This window comes from Notolepis coatsorum (assembly GCF_963971535.1).
Source record: "Notolepis coatsorum genome assembly, chromosome: 17".
In the NCBI taxonomy this organism is placed as follows: Eukaryota; Metazoa; Chordata; class Actinopteri; order Aulopiformes; family Paralepididae; genus Notolepis; species Notolepis coatsorum.
In genome coordinates this window covers 70,237,463-70,261,310 of record NC_140181.1, presented here as the reverse complement: position 1 = coordinate 70,261,310, position 23,848 = coordinate 70,237,463, and the positions used below count along the sequence as shown (strand labels likewise).

The window sequence follows — 23,848 nt, the reverse complement described above, 5'->3', positions numbered from 1 at the left end:
CATATAGTCATTCGCACATCATATTTATCCCTTTCTCCTCATCCTCGTTATCATCTGCTTACGAATACGCTGGCTTCCACTGCACAACAATGTATAAATTAAACCATAGACACCAACTTCAGTTGCCTCCATGTTTACTTCCATACAATGTCTTCGTTATTGTTCTTTTATGCATGCCGGTCAGTTCAGGACTGTGACTAGTTCACACTGGAATCTGATATTATTTTTTATAAATAATGTGAACAGCCAAACATACAGAAATCGGATCCGAGCAATACATCAGGATTGAGCACTATGGCTTGGCAGTGTGAAGATGTATTTGTCTCAAGTCAATGAACTCGATTTTAATATGTAGGCTAAAGCTGGCATCGTAGACACCCAGAGTCTACAGCATACAGAGACACCCTCTGCTCACCTGCTGCTGGTGGTCATCTTGCCCTTGAGCCTGGCAGAGAGGGACGAGTCATCTGGAGGGGCGTCAGGGGATTGGGCGTCGCTCCGTGCCCGTCTCTGCTGTTCCAAGTTGTACTCTCTGAGCTCAGCCAATAACGTGCCTGGGAAAGGGGGTGGAAGGGTTAAAAACCTATACAATAGACAATTTTACAGTATGTACACTAGGATAATGTGTATTTGTATGTATGCATATTTACAAAAGTCCCCAGAATGCAATAGTCTAAGCAGGCAGTAACCACCAAAGATCATGAACACTAGCTAAATAAATGGACTTCATGAAATTGTGCCCAACTTCCAGTTTGAAATAGGGATGTGCATAACGGTTATTTTGATAGCCGGCTATCCGCTGTCATTAACCGGATGAAAACCGGTAAGCCGTGTTTTTCTTCTTCCCTTTTACTTAAGTGGTTCTAAGTGGTCTGCCGTGCCACTCTGGCCAGTTTCACATTCTAATTATCTCTCTCTCTCCCTCTCTCTCTCTCTCTCTCTCAACACGACAATACACAAATATCTAACGTTACCAGCGACATTGGGGCAGCAATAACAATTATTTACTTTAAATGGAAGACGTATAAATCTAAAAACGTAGACCATGCAGTCTCATGTGTTAACTTTATTTAAAATGTTTACACATTCACTTTATAAAATGTATACAAAATAATATATATATATATTTTTTTTTAAAGCTAATTAACCATTTAAGAATATACGGTTAATTTAAAACGCCTGCCGAATGTCTTCCCCCCACTCTGTCTCCCATTCCTCCTCTGTCTCTCTCTACTGGACTGCCCAGTAGAAATAAAGCGATAAAACGCCAAAAGAAAATCATAAAAAAAATAAATAAAAAAAACAGGCTAGCATATGTCAACGATTAGCAACACTGATTTTGATGGATTTTTTGTAATGTCAAAAATACTCACTCTTGGCATTTTTCTAACCCTTTAAATGCCAGTGTGTGTGATGGCATCACAAATTATTGAAAAAAAAATAAATAAAAATAAAAAAACACAAAAAGTTTGCAATATAGCAAAGTAGATTTTTCTGGGGGGGATTATTACAGTCTAGCATGTGTCAATGATTAGCAACAACACTGATTTGGATGGATTTTTTGTTTTTTCTTTGTGTGTGTCTGAGCGAGAGAGATTGAGATAGTTCTCCAACTTGTGTGAGTTTAGACTGTGTTACCCTCTGTTCCAGTGATCTCCTGGTTGTTCCCCACCTAGGTTATCTGACTATCATGCCGCTGCAACTAGAAACACTGGCCTGGCCTGCTTCTAAGTTCAGTGGCCTGACTGCATATTTATTTATTTATAGATTTATTTATTTTATTTTTTATTAAATCAATACATTCTGGAAATCATCTAGTCACCCCCCCACGGCGGCTCGGGTAAATGCTGTCAAACTCCTGGTCTTTCCAAAGACCCAAGAGATGTCAGTAATACAAACATTTATGGAAAAGGCTCCCCCTTGTGGTAGTTTGTAGTATGTGCAAAGCACACCATTTACTATTTAGCCTCAAATGGTACAGTCCCAGTCTGCTCTAGTAAGTCATTTGAGGCAGCGGAGCCTCAGCCAGACGCTAAACCTTTTCGTTCCTGTTGTCTCAAATTGAAAAACTCTCTCAAGGTACCAACATTTGGCACAGAATGATCCAGCGCGAATAGGTACTCTGTAGTAATGACGTAATTCGGTCGCTACCTAACCCAACCCTAGTGATGGTGTAGAGCGTTAGTGTGGGTGCAGCGGTGGTACTCGACTAACCGATCTGTTTGCAGAGGGTGTATCCGAGGTGTCTGGCTCCGCTGAGCAGCAGTCTGAGCACAGTATCTCTGGTGGCTCCATCTCCTCTGGACAGCTGCAGAAGGATGTTGGCTGCGTCCTCCAGACCCTCCTCTGAACACGAGTGAGATGTCAACACCTGGGAAAAGGAGAGGGAGAGGGTCGTCAGCGTTGTTTCAGGAAATCACCATCTGGGAAGCAACTTCAGAACTGTTCTATAAAGTAATTCAGAACTGTTCTGTAAAGTAGTTCAGAACTATAATTGTTCTATAATGTACCTTAGAACTGCTAAGGTAACTGTTAAAGTGGAGATGAAGCAGTGAACAATGTGATCCTAGTTTGTTTGTTGTGTACCTTGTGTAAGACAGGGTCCTATAATAAAATGTGAAATCCTGCTTATTTGTCTGAAAAATCAAATATAATTTCTGTTTTCGCCATGGGCGGCGCCATTTTGTTGCTGACGTCACGGTGTTGGTTTGGTGTATACACTGTGGGTTAGCTGCATAGTAAACATGGACTGTCGGGTCAGTCAAATGTTGCCTACCAAACAACTGGACCGCGGTGGTTCTTTTTGTATTGCTCCTGGCTGTTCAAACTAATTTACCGTGTGAAAGAGAGGAAAGTTGGTTAATTTCCACAAACTACCAGTGAAAAAAACAGTGTTGTTGGCACGTTGGCTCAGGCTGGCTGCACTAAGGCGGCGCGATCAGCCTGTTGGACAGGGAATGAAGATCTCCAGCGAACACTTCATTGCCTCGGATTATGTTGTTGTTGTTGTTGTTGTTGTTGTTGTCCAGAAGACCACTAATCAGCTGAAGCCTGATGCGGTTCCCTCGGTCTTCGACAGACAGACCAGCACCGGGCGCAGGCAGTTCAGCGTCGGGAGCATTTAGCCTGCTGGCTACATAGCTCCACTTCTACCAGCGTCGGGACCATTTAGCCTGCTGGCTACATAGCTCCACTTCTACCAGCCGGGTACCGGCGTTAGCTCCCGGGAGCGATGGCTAGCTAGTTAGCACCAGCCGGGAGCGATGCACCACCCGGGACGGGAGCGATGGCTAGCTAGTTAGCACCAGCCGGGAGCGATGCACCACCCGGGAGCGATGGCTACCTCCCGGCTGGTGCTAACTAGCTAGCCATCGCTCCCGGGAGCTAACGCCGGTACCCGGCTGGTAGAGGTGGAGCTATGTAGCCAGCAGGCTAAATGGTCCAGACGCTGGTAGAAGTGGAGCTATGTAGCCAGCAGGCTAAATGGTCCCGACGCTGGTAGAAGTGGAGCTATGTAGCCAGCAGGCTAAATGGTCCCGACGCTGGTAGAAATGGAGCTATGTAGCCAGCAGGCTAAATGCTGCCGACGCTGGTTGAACTGGAGCTATGTAGCCAGCAGGCTAAATGGTCCCGACGCTGGTAGAAGTGGAGCTATGTAGCCAGCAGGCTAAATGCTCCCGACGCTAAACTGCCTGCGCCCGGTGCCGGTCTGTCTGTCGAAGACCGAGGGAACCGCATCAGGCTTCAGCTGATTAGTGGTCTTCTGGACAACAACAACAACATAATTCGAGGCAATGAAGTGTTCGCTGGAGATCTTCATTCCCTGTCCAACAGGCTGATTGCGCCGCCTGAGTGCAGCCAGCCTGAGCCAACGTGCCAACAACACTGTTTTTTTTCACTGGTAGTTTGTGGAAATTAACCAACTTTCCTCTCTCTTTCACACGGTAAATTAGTTTGAACAGCCAGGAGCAATACAAAAAGAACCACTGCGGTCCAGTTGTTTGGTAGGCAACATTTGACTGACCCGACAGTCCATGTTTACTATGCAGCTAACCCACAGTGTATACACCAAACCAACACCGTGACATCAGCAACAAAATGGCGGCGCACATGTTCATAAATGCTACATACCGGTAAATGGACATTACAAATAGTTTTTTCTTAGAAACGCCTTATTTTTATAACGTGATTTTTTCCTGTGGTTTATCTAAATACTAATTTGATGCTATGACTGTGTTTATGCTATGCTTCATCTCCCCTTTAAGATGAATACAACTTTAAGTAGATGTACTTATTGCAGTGTTCTGTAAAGTAATTAAGAACTGTCCGCTTTAAACTACTCTCTAACCATGGGAGCAAGTGAAAGCAAGATGCAGGGGGAAAAGGCGGAGTACCGGTATATGAGCTAAACAATTAAAATACTGCCTGTATGTCTATTTTATGTGTATCTGCCAATTTCATGATTTTATGTCTATCTTATGTATCAGTGACAATCAAACCTTAAACAAAGACACATTAAGATGTTAGATCAATCATAATATGATCGATCATGTGATTTAATCTTCTATGCCTTATTTTGTACTTTACTTAGTCTCTTTTGCTGCAGTCTATTTTATGCCTAATTCCATGTCTGCACTTTATGCATTGCTCTTGATTTGCCAATTTTATGCATTTTTACTGCTGTGAAGCACTTTGAGCTGCAATTCTTAAAAGGTTTATTATTATTATTATCAAATTGCCCAAAGATATACTGTAAAATGCTTTCTAATGCAGTGATGCCACAGATTACTTGTAAAAGTAATCTGATTACTGATTACTCCTTTAAAAAGTAATCTAAGTTACTTTACTGATTACTTGATTATCAGAGTAACTTAGTTACTTTGAAAGTAACTAGGTTACGAAGTCGTCGTCGTTCCCCCAACAGTTTTTTTTAAACGCTTTATTGAAAGTGCATAAATTGTTTTTAACTTGTTTCTCTGCACATAACGTAAATTGTTAAACTAGTGCTTCAGCTTCTGTACAATCAAGTATGGTAAAGCAACAGTCTATGATGCTCACAGCATTAGAGCAGCCAGCCAGTGGTTTTACAAAACCAGTGTATCACATCTAACAAATGCAGGCTGAACTATTCAATTATATCAACTGTAACTATTAAATTGTTTTTATAAATGTCTCTCTATAAACATACAATCAGTCTCTCTTTAACATGTAAATTAACTGTAAATCTGGCAAATAAGAGCTTTTGTTCTGCCACCATCAACCCTCCTGTACCTAGTCGAAGCGTCGGCTAGTGTTGTGATTCCAGATGCTTTCAATGCAATTGGATGTGCTGTTTTTAGCGGTAGACAGTATTTTGTTTCCTCCGCCGTGAAGTAGTGACTGAGGCTACGTTTAGACGAGCGTTTTGGGGTGGAATTCTGAACAGAAACGGCAAAAGTCATCTTGCGGTTTCACTTTTAATTTTGCCAAGCGTTTTGGGGTGGAATTCTCCGACGACGGAGCCCTGCTGTCACACGATTGGCGCATATGTCACATGACGTGCTGTGAAGACCCGCCCTACTCTGCCTCTGATTCGCAGACTGTGGATGGGGAATGTGATTGGACCAAAGCAGTCACTCAGAGACAGAGGGACCAGTCACGCCGCGGGACACATTCTTGTATTTAACCCTTTCACTGCCACACCACGTCACTCCCAAAAGAAAAACAGCTCAAAATGTATTTTTGACTGTCGAAAACGAAATAAAATACTGCATTCCGCCTGCATTATGAATTTATGATGAGATAGTAACGAAATAGTAATGCACAGCCACTTGGACAAGTAACTGCAATCAGATTACTGGCTTTTAAAGATTAACGCGTTAGATTACTATTTTCGGGGAAAAGTAATCAGATTACAATAACGCGTTACTTAGTAACACGTTACTGGCATCACTGCTAATGAGTGACATGTGACCAGGAGATACTTCATGGTAACTTTCCTCTATAGAACTCTTGACCTCTCCACATATCCGTGGAAAATCTGGTCATTGAAAGACAAGAAACCCATTGAAAATAAGAATGTTTCAGAGAACTAGGCCATAGTCGACCAGAGCTTAATTCTTTGAAAAAAAATTATTTAGCAGTTTACTTTTTTTTTAATAAGGTGAAAAAAAAGTTTTGAACCAACCTATAGAAATGTACTGTATGTCACAGTCTATATCATCTTGTTTACCTCCACAGAGAGTTGTAGTTGTTTCTCAGTGAGTCCAGTGGAGGCCATCTTAGTGTCAATCTCAATACTGCTGGTCACAGCAACTCTCTGCTTTCCTGCTGAGACACCAACACAAACACATCATCATCTACTCAAAACAAACTTCACCTTTTAACAGCCACACATTCCATTTGTAACAGAGTAGAGAACAGCGTCAAGAGCGTTTACCGATGGAGGTGGATGTGGGTATGGAGACTGCTGTGGAGGAGGGAGTTTGAGAGGCTGCCAAGCCGGTCCCCGAGGACGAGCCCTGGACCGTCGCTCCCACAGAGCTCCCTGGTCCCGCCGTGGTGATCTGGGCGGATCCGGTCGCCGCCGAGCCCTGAGCCGCGACCGGAGCCGCCGCTACCGCCGTGCCGGGGTTGGCGGCCTGCGGGGTGGGGTGCCCGGCGGGCACCTCTGTGGCCTTGTTGTCGGGCAGGGCGATGGAGATGAGAGAGAGCAGGCGGAGCAGCTTCTCGGTGAGCAGCGAGCTGCGCCGGATGACGGGGTGGGACAGCATGTTCATCAGCTGGCCCAGCGGGGAGGCCTCCAGGCTAAACTGAGCCCCCTCCGCCTCCGCGCTGCCCCCCAGAGGCACCGTCTTCATGGAGGCCTTGCCCTTCCGGCTCACATTCATGTTGTCCAGCTTGACCAGCAGGTCCCAGAAGTCAGTGGAGATGCCAAGGGACTGGGCCGTGACGCTGCAGGCACCCATGGAGTTGTGGGGGTTGGAGGAGGGGTTGGAGGAAGGGTTGGAGCTGGGGTTGTTCTGGGACTGGGACCCCGACCTGGAGCCCCCGCCTCCTCCCCCTGAGGAGCCCGAACAGAGGCGAGAGTCCAGGTCCGAGGGGGACGATGACAGGTCCTTACAGCGCTGCTGGGTGAAGTGACTGGGGAACACCTGCAAGGACAGACGGGACAATAGATCGAGTCACAAACTGGACAGAAGACAGACAGACGATTCAGACTTTATAAAAAAGAGAAAGTGAGATAACGGGCCGACTCTCACCTTGGCCAGTTGGATGAGCGTGTCCAGCACGTGTCGACAGACCACCGGAGCGGCCTGAGGGTGGATGTGTACCGTGGAACCGCCACCACCGGCACACGTGACTCCTGCTGCAGGCCCCGAGACCCCTCCGCCCAGCATCCCGGGTCCCGACGACGCCCCGGCCGAGTGGCGATCGGCGTGCTTCCTGCCAGATACCCGCTGGATCTGGAAAATGTTCGTCCTGCAGCCCAGCGCTGCATCCATGGAAACGGAGAGCCAGGAGAGCTGGCTGGAGCTGCGAGACTCCACCCTGTTCAGCAGCTCTAGGGAGGAAGAGGAGGACGAGGACGAAGAGGAAGACGAGGAGGAGGAGAGGGACGAGGCGGCTGAGCTTTTCCCTACGCAGCCTCCCTGGGTGCCCCTCTTGCTGCGGGAGTCTTCGAGGCGCGTCGTCTCGACACACACCTCGCTCTCGCTGCTGCGCTGCAGGATGGAGAGCAGGCTGCGGATGACCCAGCCGCGGGTCTGGGAGTGGTAGCAGAGGTTCCTGAGCACGCGGTGCAGGCGGCTGGTGTTGAGTTTGGGCTCGTCCACAAACAGCAGCACCAGCAGGCAGGACAAGGCCTCGTGGTCCAGCAGCAGACGGCCGCGCAGACGCAGCAGGGAGTCCACGCTGGAACTAGATGGCCTGGAGAACACATGAGTCACATGAGACCATAGTTAGGACAACATTTCTGTGGAAACACCTCATCACACGTTCCCAATACAAACACGTAGATTAGTCAAAAGTCAATCATCCACTCCTTGTTCACCTGCTGTGGTTGGCTCCTCCTCCCATCTGGAAGGTTCCTCCTCGCTGCACTGCCAGCCGCGTGTACTGGACCCCCCGGTTGCCTCCCAGGCGACTGGTGAAGGCCGGAGAGCGCAGGATGGCCGAGAGCGCCGAAGACGAGCTGTGGCCAAACAGCCTCTCGTGCATCAGCTGCCTCTGGCGGGCCTCCTGCTCCCTGCGCAGCGCGGCCGCTTCCGCTGCAATGTCGGGAGGCATGACGGCCAGAACGCTGTCCTCCATGTCCTCCAGGACGCTGCGGCGGAGCTCCGAGGGCAGCGTCTGGATGAAGGTGACCGGGTCCAGGGGTGTGTCTCCCTGAGGAGGCTGCTGGGACAGCTCCCTGCGCTGTTGCTCTGCACGCTGCTGGGCTAGCACCTGGAGAGGCCACGGACGTTACTTAGATTTAGCTCAGATAGCCAACTGGTTGATTATCTACACAGGTCATTAACACTTTGGATGCCACGGACAGGTTTTGTCGTTAGTTCATGCGGACCTTTGAGTGCCCCCGACGCTATATAGCGTCTGTTTTAGGCTTGGGCGGTATCCTTTTTTTCACACCGTCATACCTTTATGACATAATACCCCGGTGTACGGTATGACTTTCATTTTCATCAGCGGGGGGGGGGGGGGGGGCAACCCGTGTTACCAAGTAATCAAATCATCGTCAGCTCTCAGAATGGTAGTCAGAAGCCTGCACCGTTAGCGTTAGCATCTAGCCTAGCCATGGGAGACTATTTGATTCCTTAAAGCCTCGAAATTGCCTGGGTTTTGGTCATATGCTCCCGAAATGCTCCCGTTGTTTGGCTACTTCTATGTGCAGTGAAAACTACTCGAATGCTTTATAACCTAGTCATTGATTTAGTTCAGGGTAATCTAAGATTAGCCGCAGAGCTAACGCTAGTTAACGTGAGCTAACGCTAGTTAATCAAGCTCAGTAGCTCACAGAGAGAGATAAACAGCCGACAGCGGATAGTACAGGATGGTACAAATGCAATAAAAATGCGGGTGGGGGCTGTTGTGTAAACCTTGTACTCTTTAGTTCAAATATAATAAGAGACAGATTATTTGCTTGCTCCACCAGTGCACCACAACAACACACACCAACTCTCGTCACAACGCTTTACGGTATTTTCACAGCACTGTCGCAACATTACCGTAAAACGTGAACACCGTTGTGACCCACTCGCTCCACTAGTGAGGACTGGTCTCGCCCTCTGCTGGCGCGTGTGTGCACTACACTCAAAACTCTGTTTCACTGTAATAGAAACTGAAGCGCATCTGTGATTTTGACGGTGACGGACGGTATTGATTTTCAATAGTCGGGATTTCGAAATACCCTGGTATACCGTAATACCGTCATACCGCCCAAGCCTAGTCTGTTTGCCGTTTTTTTTTTATATTGGCGATTTGAATTCATATTTCATCAATCGAGCCTCGGGTTAGTGCTGCAGAGTCTCTGAGCTCAATTGGGAAGATACCGCCCCCTATCATCTCTCCCTGTGTAACTGCACCCCATTACTTTAGATTGATGCAGGGGGAGTGGTCAGTTTCCTTATTTTACTTTTTCGTCGAGCCAACTGAAGAGACAAAGTGATCGCCGGCCATCAGAACATCGTGGATTATGTATTTACAGTACAAACACTGTAATCAATAAGCGTGATCGATATTTGGAATGGCGATCAGGAATTGGAATAATCTTTTTGGATAACATCGGATCTCAGGTAAGGATTTTTTTTTACCAGTCTTGGGATAATCAGACCTGTTTTCACGGAGCTATACGCTTTTGCCCTATGCGTGTGTGCGGTGATTCGTGATGAGGAAATGAGAGAATCGATTTTTCAGCCCGCCTCTATAGCGTGCATAAGTACACATATACTATCGATAATCTAGCGTTTATTTGAAAACTATTCATAAATAGGCCGAAAAATTACAACGTTTTTGTGTATGCTAGAATATTCCAGTAAATGCCGTTTATCACGGAATCTATATATTTTCCTTGAAAACTAGGGCTTTTCTTTTTTTATAATTTTTTTGACAAGACAAACATTAACAGTAAATATCTCAAATCACAGGAATATACATTTCTGTATTTGAATCAATAAATGTAGGTTGCGAGATATATACATAATCCCCATTATACAATACAGTACATTATGCTCTTGCTCATGATCGCCCGCGCGTAATTTTTTAGTTCTTTGCAAAACTAGGTCTTTTCAAAATGCTATAAAACGAAAATGAACCGATAAAAAAACAATCCGTTTCGACAATGTTGACTGCAAACAAGTCATTGATAAACGACAGATTAGACAAATAGCCATAATTTAGGAGAGAGATTATGCGTTCACAACGCTATCATTGAAGTGGGTGCTGACATTCAACGGGGTTTCCAATGTTAAATGGCCGGCACTGAGTGTTAAAATGATTTTAAAATAACCTGTTATTTTGGTTGCTTAAAAGGCATACAGTCTGTCATCATCTACGTACCTCCTCCTGGATGGCGGGGGGCAGGGCTGCCAGGAATTCAGGGCTGACCTCAGTCACCCCAGGTCCACCCAGTACCGGGGCAGTGGAGGTGGGCAGGGTGGAGGCAGCAGGGGGGCGGGATGGTGGTCTGATGCCTAGTTGGTTCTGAAGCACCTCCCGGCGGATATCCTCAGGAAGAGCTGCGAGGAAGGAGGGGTCCACACCCTCCGGCAGACTGATGCCTGCAGCCAGATCCAAACATGCGTGTGAAGTTTAAGATAAAAACAACCATAAACACTGGCTTTGTTATTAGAGAGAAAAAAGTTATAATCAGATAGGATCCATTGACGGATCTAGCCTGGAATCACGCAAATGCTCGTCACTACACTTGGAATGACATGCTGGATTTGAATGCTACTAAAAGTTGTGTGAAAAGGTTTTGACTAAATAAAAAGCAGCAGCAGTATTGAAAAACTGAGTCACGTTGCGGACTATGTATTTCTTCCTTTAGGGGAGTAGAGTATTTGTTTCACGGATTGAGCATGTTTTTTAGATTGCCATCTCAAGCAAAGTGCATCCATACAAATGGCTTATCAACAGCGTAGGGGGAAGGGGGACTAATTGGATTGGTATCTGTAGATACTCAACATTGTGGTATCGGTAGTATTGAGCTCATTCCTGATTGCAAGCAGAGAAAAACTATGATTATTCATACCTGCCAGAGGGTCCTCGTCGTCATTGCTGGTGGATGGGAGGGGCTCCTCTTGTATGGCCTGGGATTGGCTGTCAGCACTGTCACTCCGAGGCATCGTCTCCCCGGGGGACGAGACAGAGGTGGAACTAATGGCAGACGATAAGCAACAAGTTGTAACACATTAGTCACAATTAGTTACAAAAACACAGGCATGTGCAGAAAGTAGGATGGGGATAAATAAATAAGAGTTCTTTAAGCCAGTCACCCCGTCTCTGTGTCCGTCTGCCTGTCAGCCAGCCCACTGTCCCTGCTGCCCGATAGCTCCTGAGACAAGTGGGCGGCCTGGGCCACGCTGGCTGCGGCTTCTTCCTGTGTGGCAGAGGCAGGGCTGCTGGTGTCCATGGGTGAGCCCTCCAGCTGGGACACGCCCACTGCCGCAGGCTCCGACGTCTCCACAATGTCTGGACTGAGGGAGGCTGCGGGGGGGAAAGAACGGTGCGATACGCGTAAGTTACTCCATCCACCCAAAATAGCAAGAAAATATGGGTGACAATGTGATTTGTTAAGCACATTGTACAGAAAAGTGCATGACAGATGTTGGCTCCCAGTTTGGTCAACAACATCACTGTCAGTACAGATGTGTGCCCTTACTGCTGGCCAGTCTATGTAAAGAGTTTTGTTAAAGTTAGTCTACCTTCCCTGCCTCCATCCAACGCTCCTCCTCCTCCACCACTTCCTCCTCCTCTCTCACCAATAGTGGGCACCGGGGACATTTCCATCTGGGACGCCTCCGCTTCGCTGCTGGGCCTGTCGGCTGCCGACAAGGGTGGAAGGCCTGCCACTGCCAGGGCGGCGAGCGAGTTGGCATGCGACTCGGCGAGCAGCAGGTCGGCGATTGGCTGGTGGACCTGCTGGCTGATGGCGGTCTCCAGGGAGACCAGGGCCTGTTCGTGGGGGGCGGGGGTGGTGGTGGGGGTCACCTCTCCGGACGGGGGAGCAGTGAGGAAGCCCTCGGAGACCCTGGGTGGGTCGAGGCACGACACAGCGCCGCCCTGGGCCTGCTCACCCTCTGCAACAGCCACACAGTCACACACAGCGAGTCAGTCACAAGGGCTCCAGTCGGCAGTTCCTGAAGTAACACTAGAGAATAGTAACGTGGATGTGGAGCCGAGGAGGGCCGCGTTGAGGAAGGCAGTAAGTTGTATAGTTATCTCCTGTACGGGGTGACAATCCTGATCCCCTACAACAACACAACTTACTACCTCACCGCAGCACGGCCAGCAGACGGAGAACAGGACACCGTCACAGACTGCAGGGGAAAAGACAGCTGAGACAATAACAATATACCGCATCTACAGGCTGGAAGGCAAATAGACATAACTACAACTACATAATTAACACAAGCCACCAGCATGCAGACAACTTCTGTCTCCGGCTGGTTAACCACGTCTCCTCTTCTAGACACTTTGGCAAATAGACAACCAGTCTCTTCTATTCTAAATTTCAATTTGGCAGGATATAATACTTAATATTGAAAGCAAATTCCTATTACTGCGATGGCCTTTTCAATATAATTATTATTTTGGGCAAAGTTGCAGGTAGCATGGTTCCTCCGTGTCTGTGGACGACGTCGTGGAGCTGCTATGGTGTTGCCGTAGGAAAGACAGTAGACTGTATAGTTATCTCCCAGATCTGGTGTGATCCTAAAACTATACAAACTACTACCTCATCCCACAGCGCACTGATGGCTGCTTCTGTCACTTCACTTGGGTCTTCATTCCAGACAAACAGGGTTTTAAAAGAGAGAGACGTAACAATTTCACTCAAATGCCAAAAAGCAAAAATGTACAAGAGAAAGGGACAGTACCTGCAGTGTTCTCTGCACCGTTAACGGCTCCTAATCCAGAACCCTGTAGACAAACAGATGACGGTTAGCAAAGCCTGCAAATCAAGACTACATTGACCATATTCACATGGTGGACATTTTGCTCTTGCGCCATGGTCAGGTTGGGATTCATTTCCCCCAAAATGGGAACAGGGTGGAATGGAATCCTGACCCAAACATGACATAAGAACAAAATGGTCATTTCTGTGTCGTCAGTCCCGCCTGCTGACCTGCAGGCTCTGCTCCCTGGCCTCCTCTGAGCCAGACGTTCTCCTCTCGTTCTGCTTGGCTTCCTCCTCCTCAGCCAGCTGTCTCCTCCTCTTCTCCCTGCGCTCCTCCAGCTCCTCATCACGCAGACTCTCCAGGTGCTGCAGGATGGGCACCTTCACCACTGGGAAGCAGCAAAGAGAAGGAGGTCACCAACGCACACTGGGGCAGGGCTGAGTGGCAACGACGTGGCGGTGCACAAGTGCAACAGAAATCACACAGTGTAAACAAGCATTACCTGCTACACAGTCGTGCATACTCTCAGCATCCAGCACTTTACACTCGTCCGTCCATCTCGTTAAGGCAGTGGGGATACTGGAGAGGGTGCCTGGACAGACGGGAGGAGAATCAGCCGGATGAAAACACAAACCCCATTATAAAAGGTTTTAACTACGAGTGGGTAATTCTTGTTCTTAGCTGGATAGAGATGGTCACCTGCTTGTCCACCGGTGCTGCTCTGCTCGTGGAAGAAGTCATCCAGCAGCTCGTCATCGGAGCGAGCGATGATGTGCACGTCTTCATTGCCTACCAGTAGGCGGGCGCGGCCCCGGGACTGCAGGGGCAGAGAGCTGGACAGCTGCAGGATGTCTGCTGCTGCACTGGGACCCAACAGTCTGGACAGGGCAGCAGACCAGAGACAGACACCATTAGCACTAATAAATAGACCTCCTCCTCCGCACAGATGGTGGTTACTACACTCAGTCAAAGACAAAACTAGAGCCAGACTGATACTGGACAGTAAAAGAATAGATAAGATATATCGGCCAATATTCACATATTTTTGGCAAGGATCCCTCAAACTCAGTGATCAAAGAGTTGTAGTGGAGTTGTAGTTATCAAAGATATGTAGTGGAAATGGGATAGTTTACAGTAGAACAAAGGTTACTGTGACTATATGTGTATATTACAAATGTGAAAGGCCACCAATGTGTACTGCATGCAAAGAAAACTGCCTGGTTTGGACCCAATTCTGCATGAGACTAGCATCGACTAGTCTGGCTGTAAAGAGGAGTCTTTACACAGAGATACTGATATATTGTGATAAGCCAATATCGACAGGCTCGATCAGGCGACACAAGGCTCTCACCTCTGCAAGATGAGCGGGGGGTTGGGCTGGCGGTTGCCGGGGTAGTGGACGTGGATGGTGTGTCCGGTGTTGGCGGTGAGCTGGCGCAGCGTGCGCTGGCTGCGGCCCATGCCCTGTGCCAGGCGGCTGCTGGTGCCCGCCGCGCCCAGAGTGAGGGAGCCGTGGTCGGCGTGACGCACCATGAGGGGGTGGGAGCTGGGGATGTTGCCTGGGGAGGGAGGGATGTCAGCTATGGAAGAACACAACGGGACAGAGAGGACAGTGGGCGGGCGTTAGGGGGACGGCTCGCTCGCTCGCAACGCCGAGACACTCGTTTATGACAACGTCAAACCACTGGGAGGTCTACAACTCTAGATGTCCTGCATCATCAGTTTATATTAGGGATGTTCAGGAAGAGAATCGGATGTGTTGACATTTAGATTTAGTCATTGCGGAGTCACGCTGATCAAGCTAGTATTAATGTGGACATTAACTTGACTTTTATAGAGTTCCATCGCCATGTCTCATTAGGCACAATTTTGGTTAATAAGTGGATACATTTAATTTGCACACAAGAGGAAGCCACGTCGATCACTGAGCCGGGCTACTTGTTACTTTAGGGAGGATCATGCAAGCAGGGCAAGATTTTCCATTTGATATGAAAACCAACGGTATCATTTAAATAAATGGCAGAGCCTACATAATTACTAACATTTTCTGCTTTAAAATGATCACGGACAACATTGTGCTCTAACCTGCCCAGCAGTCAAATATATAGAGAACACTTAAATTTGAGGGGAGATGCAGCTTTCTAGGCTAATCTTGTTTTATGGGTAACAATCAGAATTGTTTTTGTTATAGGCGCACATCGCCGATTTCTTTTTTGTGAGGAAGACATGTGATAATCAGGACTTGTAACTCACCAATGTGTTCCGTATCTCGTGAGCTCAGCTGCATCGGCAGCAGTCCTCTAGCAAACTGCAGACACCATTTACTCAACTATTTTCAACTGTAGTAGTAGAAGCCCAACTCCCGGAAAGTTGAAGAAACTGTTAACGTCGCAGGGAGGAATTTCTTGAGCTTTCGAGATACGGAACACGTTGGCGAGTTACATGTCCCGATTATCCAATGTCCTCCTCACAACGGAACGATAAAATCAACAAAGTGTCCCTATAAGGGCAGTGTAGATAGTTTCTGTTCATTTGTACATCTCAAAGCAATGTCATCACCCCGGCTATCAGGCCTCAACACATGTCACTGATACATGATCCTGAACCTCTTGCTTACCGGTGGTGGAGAACATGTTGTCAAACTCTATGATGAGGTCATCGTCCCTGTCAAACCTCTCAAAGCGGATGTGGGGCGCAGCGTTGATGTCCGGGAAGTCCTCGTCCAGCTCCATCTCTGAACCTTCGTCATCATCATCCTCATCCCCTTCTTCGTCGTCCTGAGGGGAGAAAGAACAGCTACGAGTCTGGAATCCCAAATCAATACATTCCCTTAACTTCCCTTTATTTCTATCCTTCCTACCTGGTCCTCTTCCTCTTCCTCTTCCTCCTCCTCCTCTTCATCCTGGCTGTCCTCGTCGTCGTTGCTGCCGCTGGAGTCTTCCTCCTGCGTGTGCTCTTCATCTTCCGGCTCCAGGATGTTCATGGAGTCTGATAGGAGACGAGAGACATTCAGTTTCATCCAGAACTATGAAATGGACATACAACACCGGTATCGATTGTGAGGACGTGGTCCAACTTGAAAACTCCTATGTGGACAACAATACCTTCTCGGTTGGCCTGAAGAGTGGAAGCCTGGCTAATATTGGAGGGGGCCTCATCCATCAACACGTCCTCTTGCGATTCATCCTCTCCGCTGCGACCCACTGATAGACGGAACACAAAAACAAATCAGAGACCAGTATTTCATCTTACCACCAAGAGACCAGTATTTCATCCAACCACCCACACCCCTATATGGAATAATTATGTCTGGGACTGTAGCTTACCGATAATGGTGCTGTTGACAGTGCCAGAATCCCTTTCCAGCAGCTCATCAATCAGATCCACCAGTTCATTCTCCACCTTAACACATACATACACACACACACACACACGCACAGGTGAGGACAAACAAAATGCAGAGGCAGCCACTGAGCACATAACATCACGACTGAAGACCAGCTGTAGTAGGATATGGGGTGTAACGTCATTTGAGTGGTGTGTTACAGGTGTGAACGTGATCCAGTCACCTGCATGGCCTGTGTGCTGAGGACCTCCGGCTGACCAGCGATGACCACCGTGTCTCCTTCCGTCTCTCCGTCCATCAGATCGCTGTCTGGGCCGGGCACCCGGTGGCTGCCCTCCACTGGCTCCGCCTCACCTGCCTCACCTGGGAACAGATAGCACACATCAGAGGGGGATATTTTCAGATTTGCTAGCTCCCATTCCCAGAGAGACAGAGCGAGAGAGAGAGAGAGAGTGAGTGTGTGGGAGCCATCTGGCTACCTTGGTCCTGTGTGTTGCTGTTGCTGTCCCTGGCAGTGCCCACGGTGTCGTGTTCGGTCTTGTTCTTGCTGGAGCCTCCCTTGCCCCCAAACAAGCTGCTGGGCTGGTTGACAATACGGGACAGGGTCTCCAGGGGCTTCAGGGCCGCATTGACCGTGTTGGCCATGTTTGGACTAAACACAGAAAGAAAGAGTTTAGACGGACCTCACAATGTTGGGAAAGCACATCAATTCTCCGTTAATGGACACTGGAGTGTTTGAACGTGCCAAGAAAGCTACAATAAACGCATTGTTCTCTAGCTTCATTGGTATTAGAGTGTTGGGTCTACCAGTGCAAGTAGATGTGTGTGGTAGTAAACTGGGCACCTGGACAGGTCCAGGCTGTGGGGCACACGAGCCAAGTCGTTGACCAAGCCCTTCTTGAGGAAGAGGCGGATGATGTTATTCACGCCGTTGTGCTGCGTCTTGGGCGCCGCCGTGCTGTAGAAGGTGGAGGTGGAGGGACAAGACTCCATGATGGTGCTGATGATGCACATCACCGCCTGGAGCCTGAGAGGTGGAGAGGGGGGAAGAAGGTTTAAGCTTGTTCTTCCTTAACGTTGAGTCATGGTTGTAATGAGACTGCAAGCAAGCGGCCTACCTGGCATGTTTCTCTGTGCCCTCTGCCATAGCCAGGGCCCGGCTGAGTGCAGCCTTCACCTCGTTGACCAGGGCCACCTGGGCGTCTGTGCCGGTGCCGGCAGCCGCTAGGCTGGCTAGAAAGAGGCGTGCCAGGGCCGGAGTGTCCTTGTCCTCAGAGTTCTGAGTGTGGGGCAGCAGGTGGTCCAAGACAAAGGCCAGAACACTGCAGTCCTGAGAGGACAGACATAAGACAAGAGAGTCAGGATGACAGCTAGACATTACTTCACTTCAACAGGACAGAAAAAATTATCTAAAAGGGCAGAAATGGCAACACAGTAGGGCTGGGCGATATGAAGATAAATATCATGATATTCAGACTTTATTAGACAGATATATAATAATATCTGCTTAGGCATGGAAAAATCATCGATGTGTATCGAGTTAGCCTGGTCGTGGGAAGTGTGATACAATGTCAAACTAAAGAAGTATTTTTCTAATTACATTCATTATTAAGTGAACTATATGTACTGTTGACTGTAACAATTCCATGTACGAATAAATTAACATTTTAAATGAAATGAAATTCTGTAAATATTCCAGAAATCTGACTTATTCGTCTTCAGTGTTAACTTAAAAACTAAGTTGTGTGCCACAATTCATGGTATTCACACAGATACATTAAATAGTGATATACTGCCCAGCCCCAACACCGAGGTGTAAGAAAGCTGGTAATGGTTTGTGGGATCGCCCACCTCCTTGATGAGCTCAGACTGTCCAGCGGTGTAGCAGTAGGAGGCGATGAGCGTGGCGATGCCCACGTAGGAGCGCACCAGCTCAGCCAGCAGTCTCAGGATGGTGGAGGTGGGCATCAGGGGCTTGCTGGCCTTGGCCTTGGCTGCTTTACTCTCCTCTGAGCCAGAGCCCTTCTCTCCCTCCACATCCTTCTTCTCTTCGCGCATCTCCTCTGGCGTCGAGGCTGGAGGAGGAGGACAGTTAGAACTATAGAAAAGGTGGCGATGGCGGACATATTATCCTATTAATAAAATATAGAGTTGTCTGTGGAAAACACCCTCAATTTGATCGCTCTCTCCCACCCTCTTGATCCTCCAATCACAACTGTTGCTTCCCTAGGACAACATGCTCAATCTCACCTTCTCCTTGTGGAGTTCCAGACTGGGAGGACTCGGCCACGCCTCCATCTGCAGCGAATACCTGAGCCTGAAGACGGAAAGAGTTCCATTACTAACCGAGGAAGGATCGCGTTCGGACAGCATCTCCACAAGAAGTGTACCTACACAATTTAAACCAGCGGTCTGGAAGGGAAACTCACATTGATATGGAAGGCAGACTGGGAGTCGAAGTCGCTGCCCTGCCTGGTGAGTCTGTACTGCTGGTAGACGTCGTCCCCTACGTCCTGCAGGATCTGACACAGGTCCTGGCCGCCGGGTACAGGCACAGCGCGCTCCTCTGGGCGCTCAGCTGCAACACGTTGGAATCATTACAAATCATTACTTTGTAAATGCAGACACCGTCATAGAGTCAAAGACATTTTAGTTGCACACACACACAACTGGGTAAAGCGCTCAAATAATATACTGCTTCAATGGTGTCTCTAGGCAACTACATTGTCGTTTCAACTGAAAATAAAATCTGCAACATTTAAATGCTAAACTTTATAAATCAGATTTCTTGCTTTTCATGTAGAAATAAAAGTTTTTTCCCTGTTGAGAGTATAAATAGTGCCTGTCAAATGAGCCATACTATTGTCTCCATAGCTATAATATAGAATATACGATGGGTCTGTAAACATTGTGAAAATGGTCAAAAAAGCTGGCTCCAGGGAGTACAGATGGAAAAACAGCCTGGAAGTCAAAGAGTTCATCTGAATTTGTAAAAAATTTAATAGGCAACCATTTAACTTTTGTTTTAGAAGATTAATGTGCAGGTTAACAAGTACAACCTCCCATCACAAAGTCTTAATGTGCAGGTTAACAAGTACAACCTCCCATCACAAAGTCTTAATGTGCAGGTTAACAAGTACAACCTCCCATCACAAAGTCTTAATGTGCAGGTTAACAAGTACAACATCCCATCACAAAGTCAGCAGTTTTCCTAAAGTAAAGGCCTAAAGAAACGGGTAGACTGCAGCAGTCAAACCATATAACTGCTCAATATAGTAAGCAAACTCCAGGGTCTGTAGCACCGATATCATCCATACTCTGGTCCATCGTCAGGGTTTTAGGGAAGAGTCTTACCCTCTTCCGGTGCATGGTAGGCAGCCAGAGCATTCAGCATGTCGTAGATTACTTCCTTTATGGTGTCGGGGATGGGAGGCAGCGGGGAGAGTTTGAGGGGAGTGGTCTTCACCAGCTGTACGGCGTTGGGCCCCTTGATCCGCAAGTTCTCAAACTCGTCATCAGAGGCTGAAGGGGGTTGGGCACACAAAGGACACAAAGAAAATCAACATCCCACATTCACACCTCTGAAAACTTAGGTCAAGACAAGTTTGGAAGATTTTCTTAAGAACAAACTTCAACAATGTTAAAAACTTAACCAGAGCTGACTGCGGAAGTTTAGCCAACTCACCGGTGCCAGCTAACTCACCAGTGCCGGCTCCTCGAGGCGCGGGCAGGGCAATGCGGACGCAGTTGTTGGCGGTTTCCGCAAAGCACTCTGGATTCCGGCAGGCGGCCGGGCCCAGGACACGCAGGATGTAGTTGATCTCCCTGGAACCCAGGCTGCCTGACACAACGCCTGAGGTGGTGCTGCCTGCCCCACTGGTCACTGCCGACCTCACCACCTACACAGGACAACCAGGAGGTTACGTCAAAGAGGACTAGCATGGTATGATGGCAGCAACACCATGATCAACACCGTGCTCAAAAGTAACTCGTTCATCAAGCTAAAACAAAGTGTTAATGATTCGTCTCTTCACCTTCTCCATGGTGTGTCTGAGCGTGGCCGGGTCCTCTATGATGTGTCTGAACAGCAGGGTGACCAGTGGCGTGAAGCCGTTGAAGCCGGAGCCCTGCGTCAGCCCCAGGATCATCCGCGTGCTCTTCAGCTCGGCGAACATCATGGCGTAGTGGTGGGTGCGAGTCAGACGCAGGCAGAGGCGCAGCGTGGCGTGGAGGGTGTCGGGGTCAACGGGCACGCTGATCATGCTGACGCAGGCTCTGATGAGGACAGTGGTCATGTCCTCGGTCAGGCCCTGCACCACGATGCCAGAGCCCTGGGTGCGCTCCGACTCCAGGGGGGTCGAGGAGGGAGCGGAGGGAGCAGAGGGAGCGGAGGGAACAGAGGGAGCAGAGGGAATAGAGGGAGCAGAGGGAATGGAGGGAGCAGAGGGAATGGAGGGAGCAGAGGGAATGGAGGGAGCAGAGGGAATGGAGGGAGCGGAGGACTCCTTCAGCTGACTGGGGTTGGAGTCGTCCTTAGGAGTGCCCATCTCCACTGCCACAGAGGCGGAGTCTGAGAAACACAGGGATGGGACTGTTGCATTATTAGGTCATTTCATCTAAATAACAAATGGAGCCAGGGGAAAATATAGGGGGAAAATCTATAGGGAATAGTTTAATTTGAATCTTAAAATCGATCTTTTACTCTTTTTAGTGGGCATGTGAAGATTTTTCCTAAACGTTATTTCTAGTGCGCCTCCCATCGTGCAGATGTCTAGTTTGCCTGGTGACGACTCTCTGCTGAACTACCAAATGACATCTTTCAACAATGACAGGTGCAAAAGGTAAAAGATCAGCATCAATAAATAAATAGAACCCTTCAAAATACAAGATCTCACAAAATAAAAAAATTACATCAGTGTATACATATGTTAAGTAACAATAATCCAATTCTACCTTATACCTGCATACTGTATATTCAATTAAGTAGGTCCTACTTAATAATAAATAAATATAATAACTACATAATTTAGTAGATGAAATTCATGGATGTACATTTTTGTCATATGTAATACAAATTATGTAATAAGAATTACATCAACATGTTAAGTAACAATAATCACATTTATCAAAACTGCATACATACAATTAATTAGGCTCTACAGGCCGTAATTGCAGTAATCTCTTCATTACATTTCTGTGGTACTGAACGGGTCAGCCTACCACCTGGTGGTGGTGACCATGAGAAACTACTCAAACAACATGAGGCTTAATGGATTCATACTCTTAACATTTTCCCTTGTACTGAATAGGTTTTGTATATTTTCTGTAGATAATTTTCTGTAGGCTACACTATAATGTTTTTTGCTACTAATCTACGTAATCTGACATTAGAAAACACTGCAACAACCCAACAGGAAGTAAAATGTAACACCTAACAATGGACATTATATTCCACTTTAACAGTCTATAAAAATATATACATGAACAATTCCCTTAGACATTTTAAAATATATAACAAGTGGTAAGCTGGGTCTCATCTTAACCCTGAAGGACTTGCACAACTTCCGCTGCCTCAACAGAGCAAAAACATTACAAAGGACAGCTCACACTAGGGCTGCACGATTCTTGCCAAAATGTGAATCACGATTTTTCTCTCTAAGAATTGAGATCACGATTCTCTCACAATTTTTTTTTTTTTTTTCCAAGAAAATCATTTATTGCACTCTTTTTTTCAGAAAATAGGGCAGGCTCCGGGCTTAAGAGGTTAAGCTTGAGTCCCAAATCTCGTATGCAAATATAAATGACAATAAAGTACAATCTGATCTAACCTCCAGTTACGAGCATGCGTTTAGTAAAGGTTGTGTCGTTACCTGGCTCGGTCTGGGTCTCCTCCGTCTTACTCCTGTCTATGTCCTCTCTCTCAGAATCGGTCATGCTTCCAGTCTTGGCTGGTTTGGGCATGCGAGGCACTCTCTGAACCGTCAGCATCACCGGCCTCCTGTTCCCCGTCTCCTCGTTCACCTGGCGAGCCAGTCAGGGAGAGAAATGTAGTGTCCTTTATTTACAAAAACCTACAACATTTTACTTCGATCACGTAAAAATAATTCCACAAACACAAGAAGAAATCTCAACATGCACAGGGTTATTGTAGTTTTGTATTTTTCATTCATTTTTATTTGTATTTTGTTTTCTAAATTTAAGTTTTTCCAATTTAGTTTCAGTTTGTTTCCTGAATAGGTTTGCCAAATGTATCTTTCTTTTTCTTTTGTAATATGGAGGGTATTTGTCAGGGGCAAGATTTAAGAAGTTGAGAATAGGTATTGTGTAATACTAACACAATACATATTGACGCCAGTTGACTCAGTCGTGCAGACATCTCAATGTACATATGCACCTCACACTTATCGTGTTGAATATATATAGTTAACTATAATGACCATTCAAGAAAGGTGATAGTGAGGGCGGCTAGGTGGTGCAGTGGGCAAGGCGCTCACCTCCAATGCTGGAGACGCTGGGTTCGAGCCCAGCTCTCCACATTGCTTTCAGTTTGGCTGGTCGTTCGTACTAATACATTTGGCAGTATTAGGGGGTGGGAAACTGATGGGTGGGGATCGGATGTTGTGGACAGCGACTCCTACAGGTAGGTTGGTGCGCCTGCGCAGTAGAATCAGGAAGCGACGGGGGCGGCGTCCCACCAAAGCGCAGACCCCTGACGCTGAAAGATTCCAATAAATACTGTGCAGCTCTGTTCCTAGACTTATCCAAAGCCTTTGATACGGTTGACCATGCCATTTTATCGAAGTGTCTACATAAAATTGGTTTATCTAGGCAGGCTGTAGAGTGGTTTTCAAATTACCTGACGGATAGATCACAGTGTGTACAGTCTGCTGGTTTATCATCATCTTTCCTCCCTGTACTTAAGGGTGTACCACAAGGTTCCGTACTGGGACCTCTACTCTTCTCCATATATGTAAATGATCTTTGTATCAACCTGTCTAATGCTGCTTACCATTTCTATGCTGATGACACAGTAATTTATTGCTCATCTCCCAGTGTTGTGCAAACGATGGAGTTCTTGCAATCTGCCTTTGACATTGTTCAGTCACATCTTACCCAGCTTAAGCTAGTGTTAAATGCTGGCAAATCAAAGTTTATGCTCTTCTCAAATGGGAAGAGACTCCCAGCTGATCTTCCCACACTGGTTACTGCTGGAGGGACTGACATCGAAAGGGTTGCTTCCTACAAATATCTAGGCATTACAGTGGACGAGAACCTTACGTTTAAATCTCACATAGACAAACTTGTGTCAAAGCTGAAGCTTAAACTCGGCTTCTTTTTCAGAAACAGGTCCTGTTTTTCACTTAAAGTGAGAAGTCACCTGATCTCGACCACCTTCTTACCACTA

At 47.3% G+C, this 23,848-nt stretch overlaps 1 protein-coding gene across 12 annotated transcripts in view; it reads right to left on the bottom strand.

Annotated features, from left to right (window-relative positions):
- Positions 1-23,848, bottom strand: part of huwe1 (HECT, UBA and WWE domain containing E3 ubiquitin protein ligase 1) — a 145,280-nt gene that overhangs the window by 34,389 nt on the left and 87,043 nt on the right. For 8 of the 12 annotated variants that reach the window (XM_084333859.1, XM_084333862.1, XM_084333869.1 and 5 more), the window contains 30 exons: positions 22,314-22,464; positions 20,478-21,013; positions 20,129-20,342; positions 19,798-19,965; positions 18,873-19,021; positions 18,694-18,760; positions 18,295-18,518; positions 17,562-17,773; positions 17,288-17,470; positions 16,923-17,095; positions 16,667-16,806; positions 16,424-16,499; positions 16,202-16,300; positions 15,958-16,085; positions 15,715-15,874; positions 14,449-14,677; positions 13,797-13,975; positions 13,600-13,689; positions 13,325-13,485; positions 13,077-13,119; positions 11,904-12,278; positions 11,475-11,685; positions 11,231-11,355; positions 10,537-10,757; positions 8,033-8,427; positions 7,242-7,908; positions 6,419-7,133; positions 6,212-6,309; positions 2,215-2,371; positions 416-554 (listed from right to left, as the gene is read on the bottom strand). In XM_084333859.1, the coding sequence (XP_084189985.1) occupies positions 416-554; positions 2,215-2,371; positions 6,212-6,309; positions 6,419-7,133; positions 7,242-7,908; positions 8,033-8,427; positions 10,537-10,757; positions 11,231-11,355; positions 11,475-11,685; positions 11,904-12,278; positions 13,077-13,119; positions 13,325-13,485; positions 13,600-13,689; positions 13,797-13,975; positions 14,449-14,677; positions 15,715-15,874; positions 15,958-16,085; positions 16,202-16,300; positions 16,424-16,499; positions 16,667-16,806; positions 16,923-17,095; positions 17,288-17,470; positions 17,562-17,773; positions 18,295-18,518; positions 18,694-18,760; positions 18,873-19,021; positions 19,798-19,965; positions 20,129-20,342; positions 20,478-21,013; positions 22,314-22,464 (6,485 nt within the window). The remainder of the gene's footprint in view (positions 1-415; positions 555-2,214; positions 2,372-6,211; positions 6,310-6,418; positions 7,134-7,241; positions 7,909-8,032; positions 8,428-10,536; positions 10,758-11,230; positions 11,356-11,474; positions 11,686-11,903; positions 12,279-13,076; positions 13,120-13,324; positions 13,486-13,599; positions 13,690-13,796; positions 13,976-14,448; positions 14,678-15,714; positions 15,875-15,957; positions 16,086-16,201; positions 16,301-16,423; positions 16,500-16,666; positions 16,807-16,922; positions 17,096-17,287; positions 17,471-17,561; positions 17,774-18,294; positions 18,519-18,693; positions 18,761-18,872; positions 19,022-19,797; positions 19,966-20,128; positions 20,343-20,477; positions 21,014-22,313; positions 22,465-23,848) is intronic. The other 4 variants (XM_084333864.1, XM_084333868.1, XM_084333860.1 and 1 more) reach the window with 4 other exon arrangements.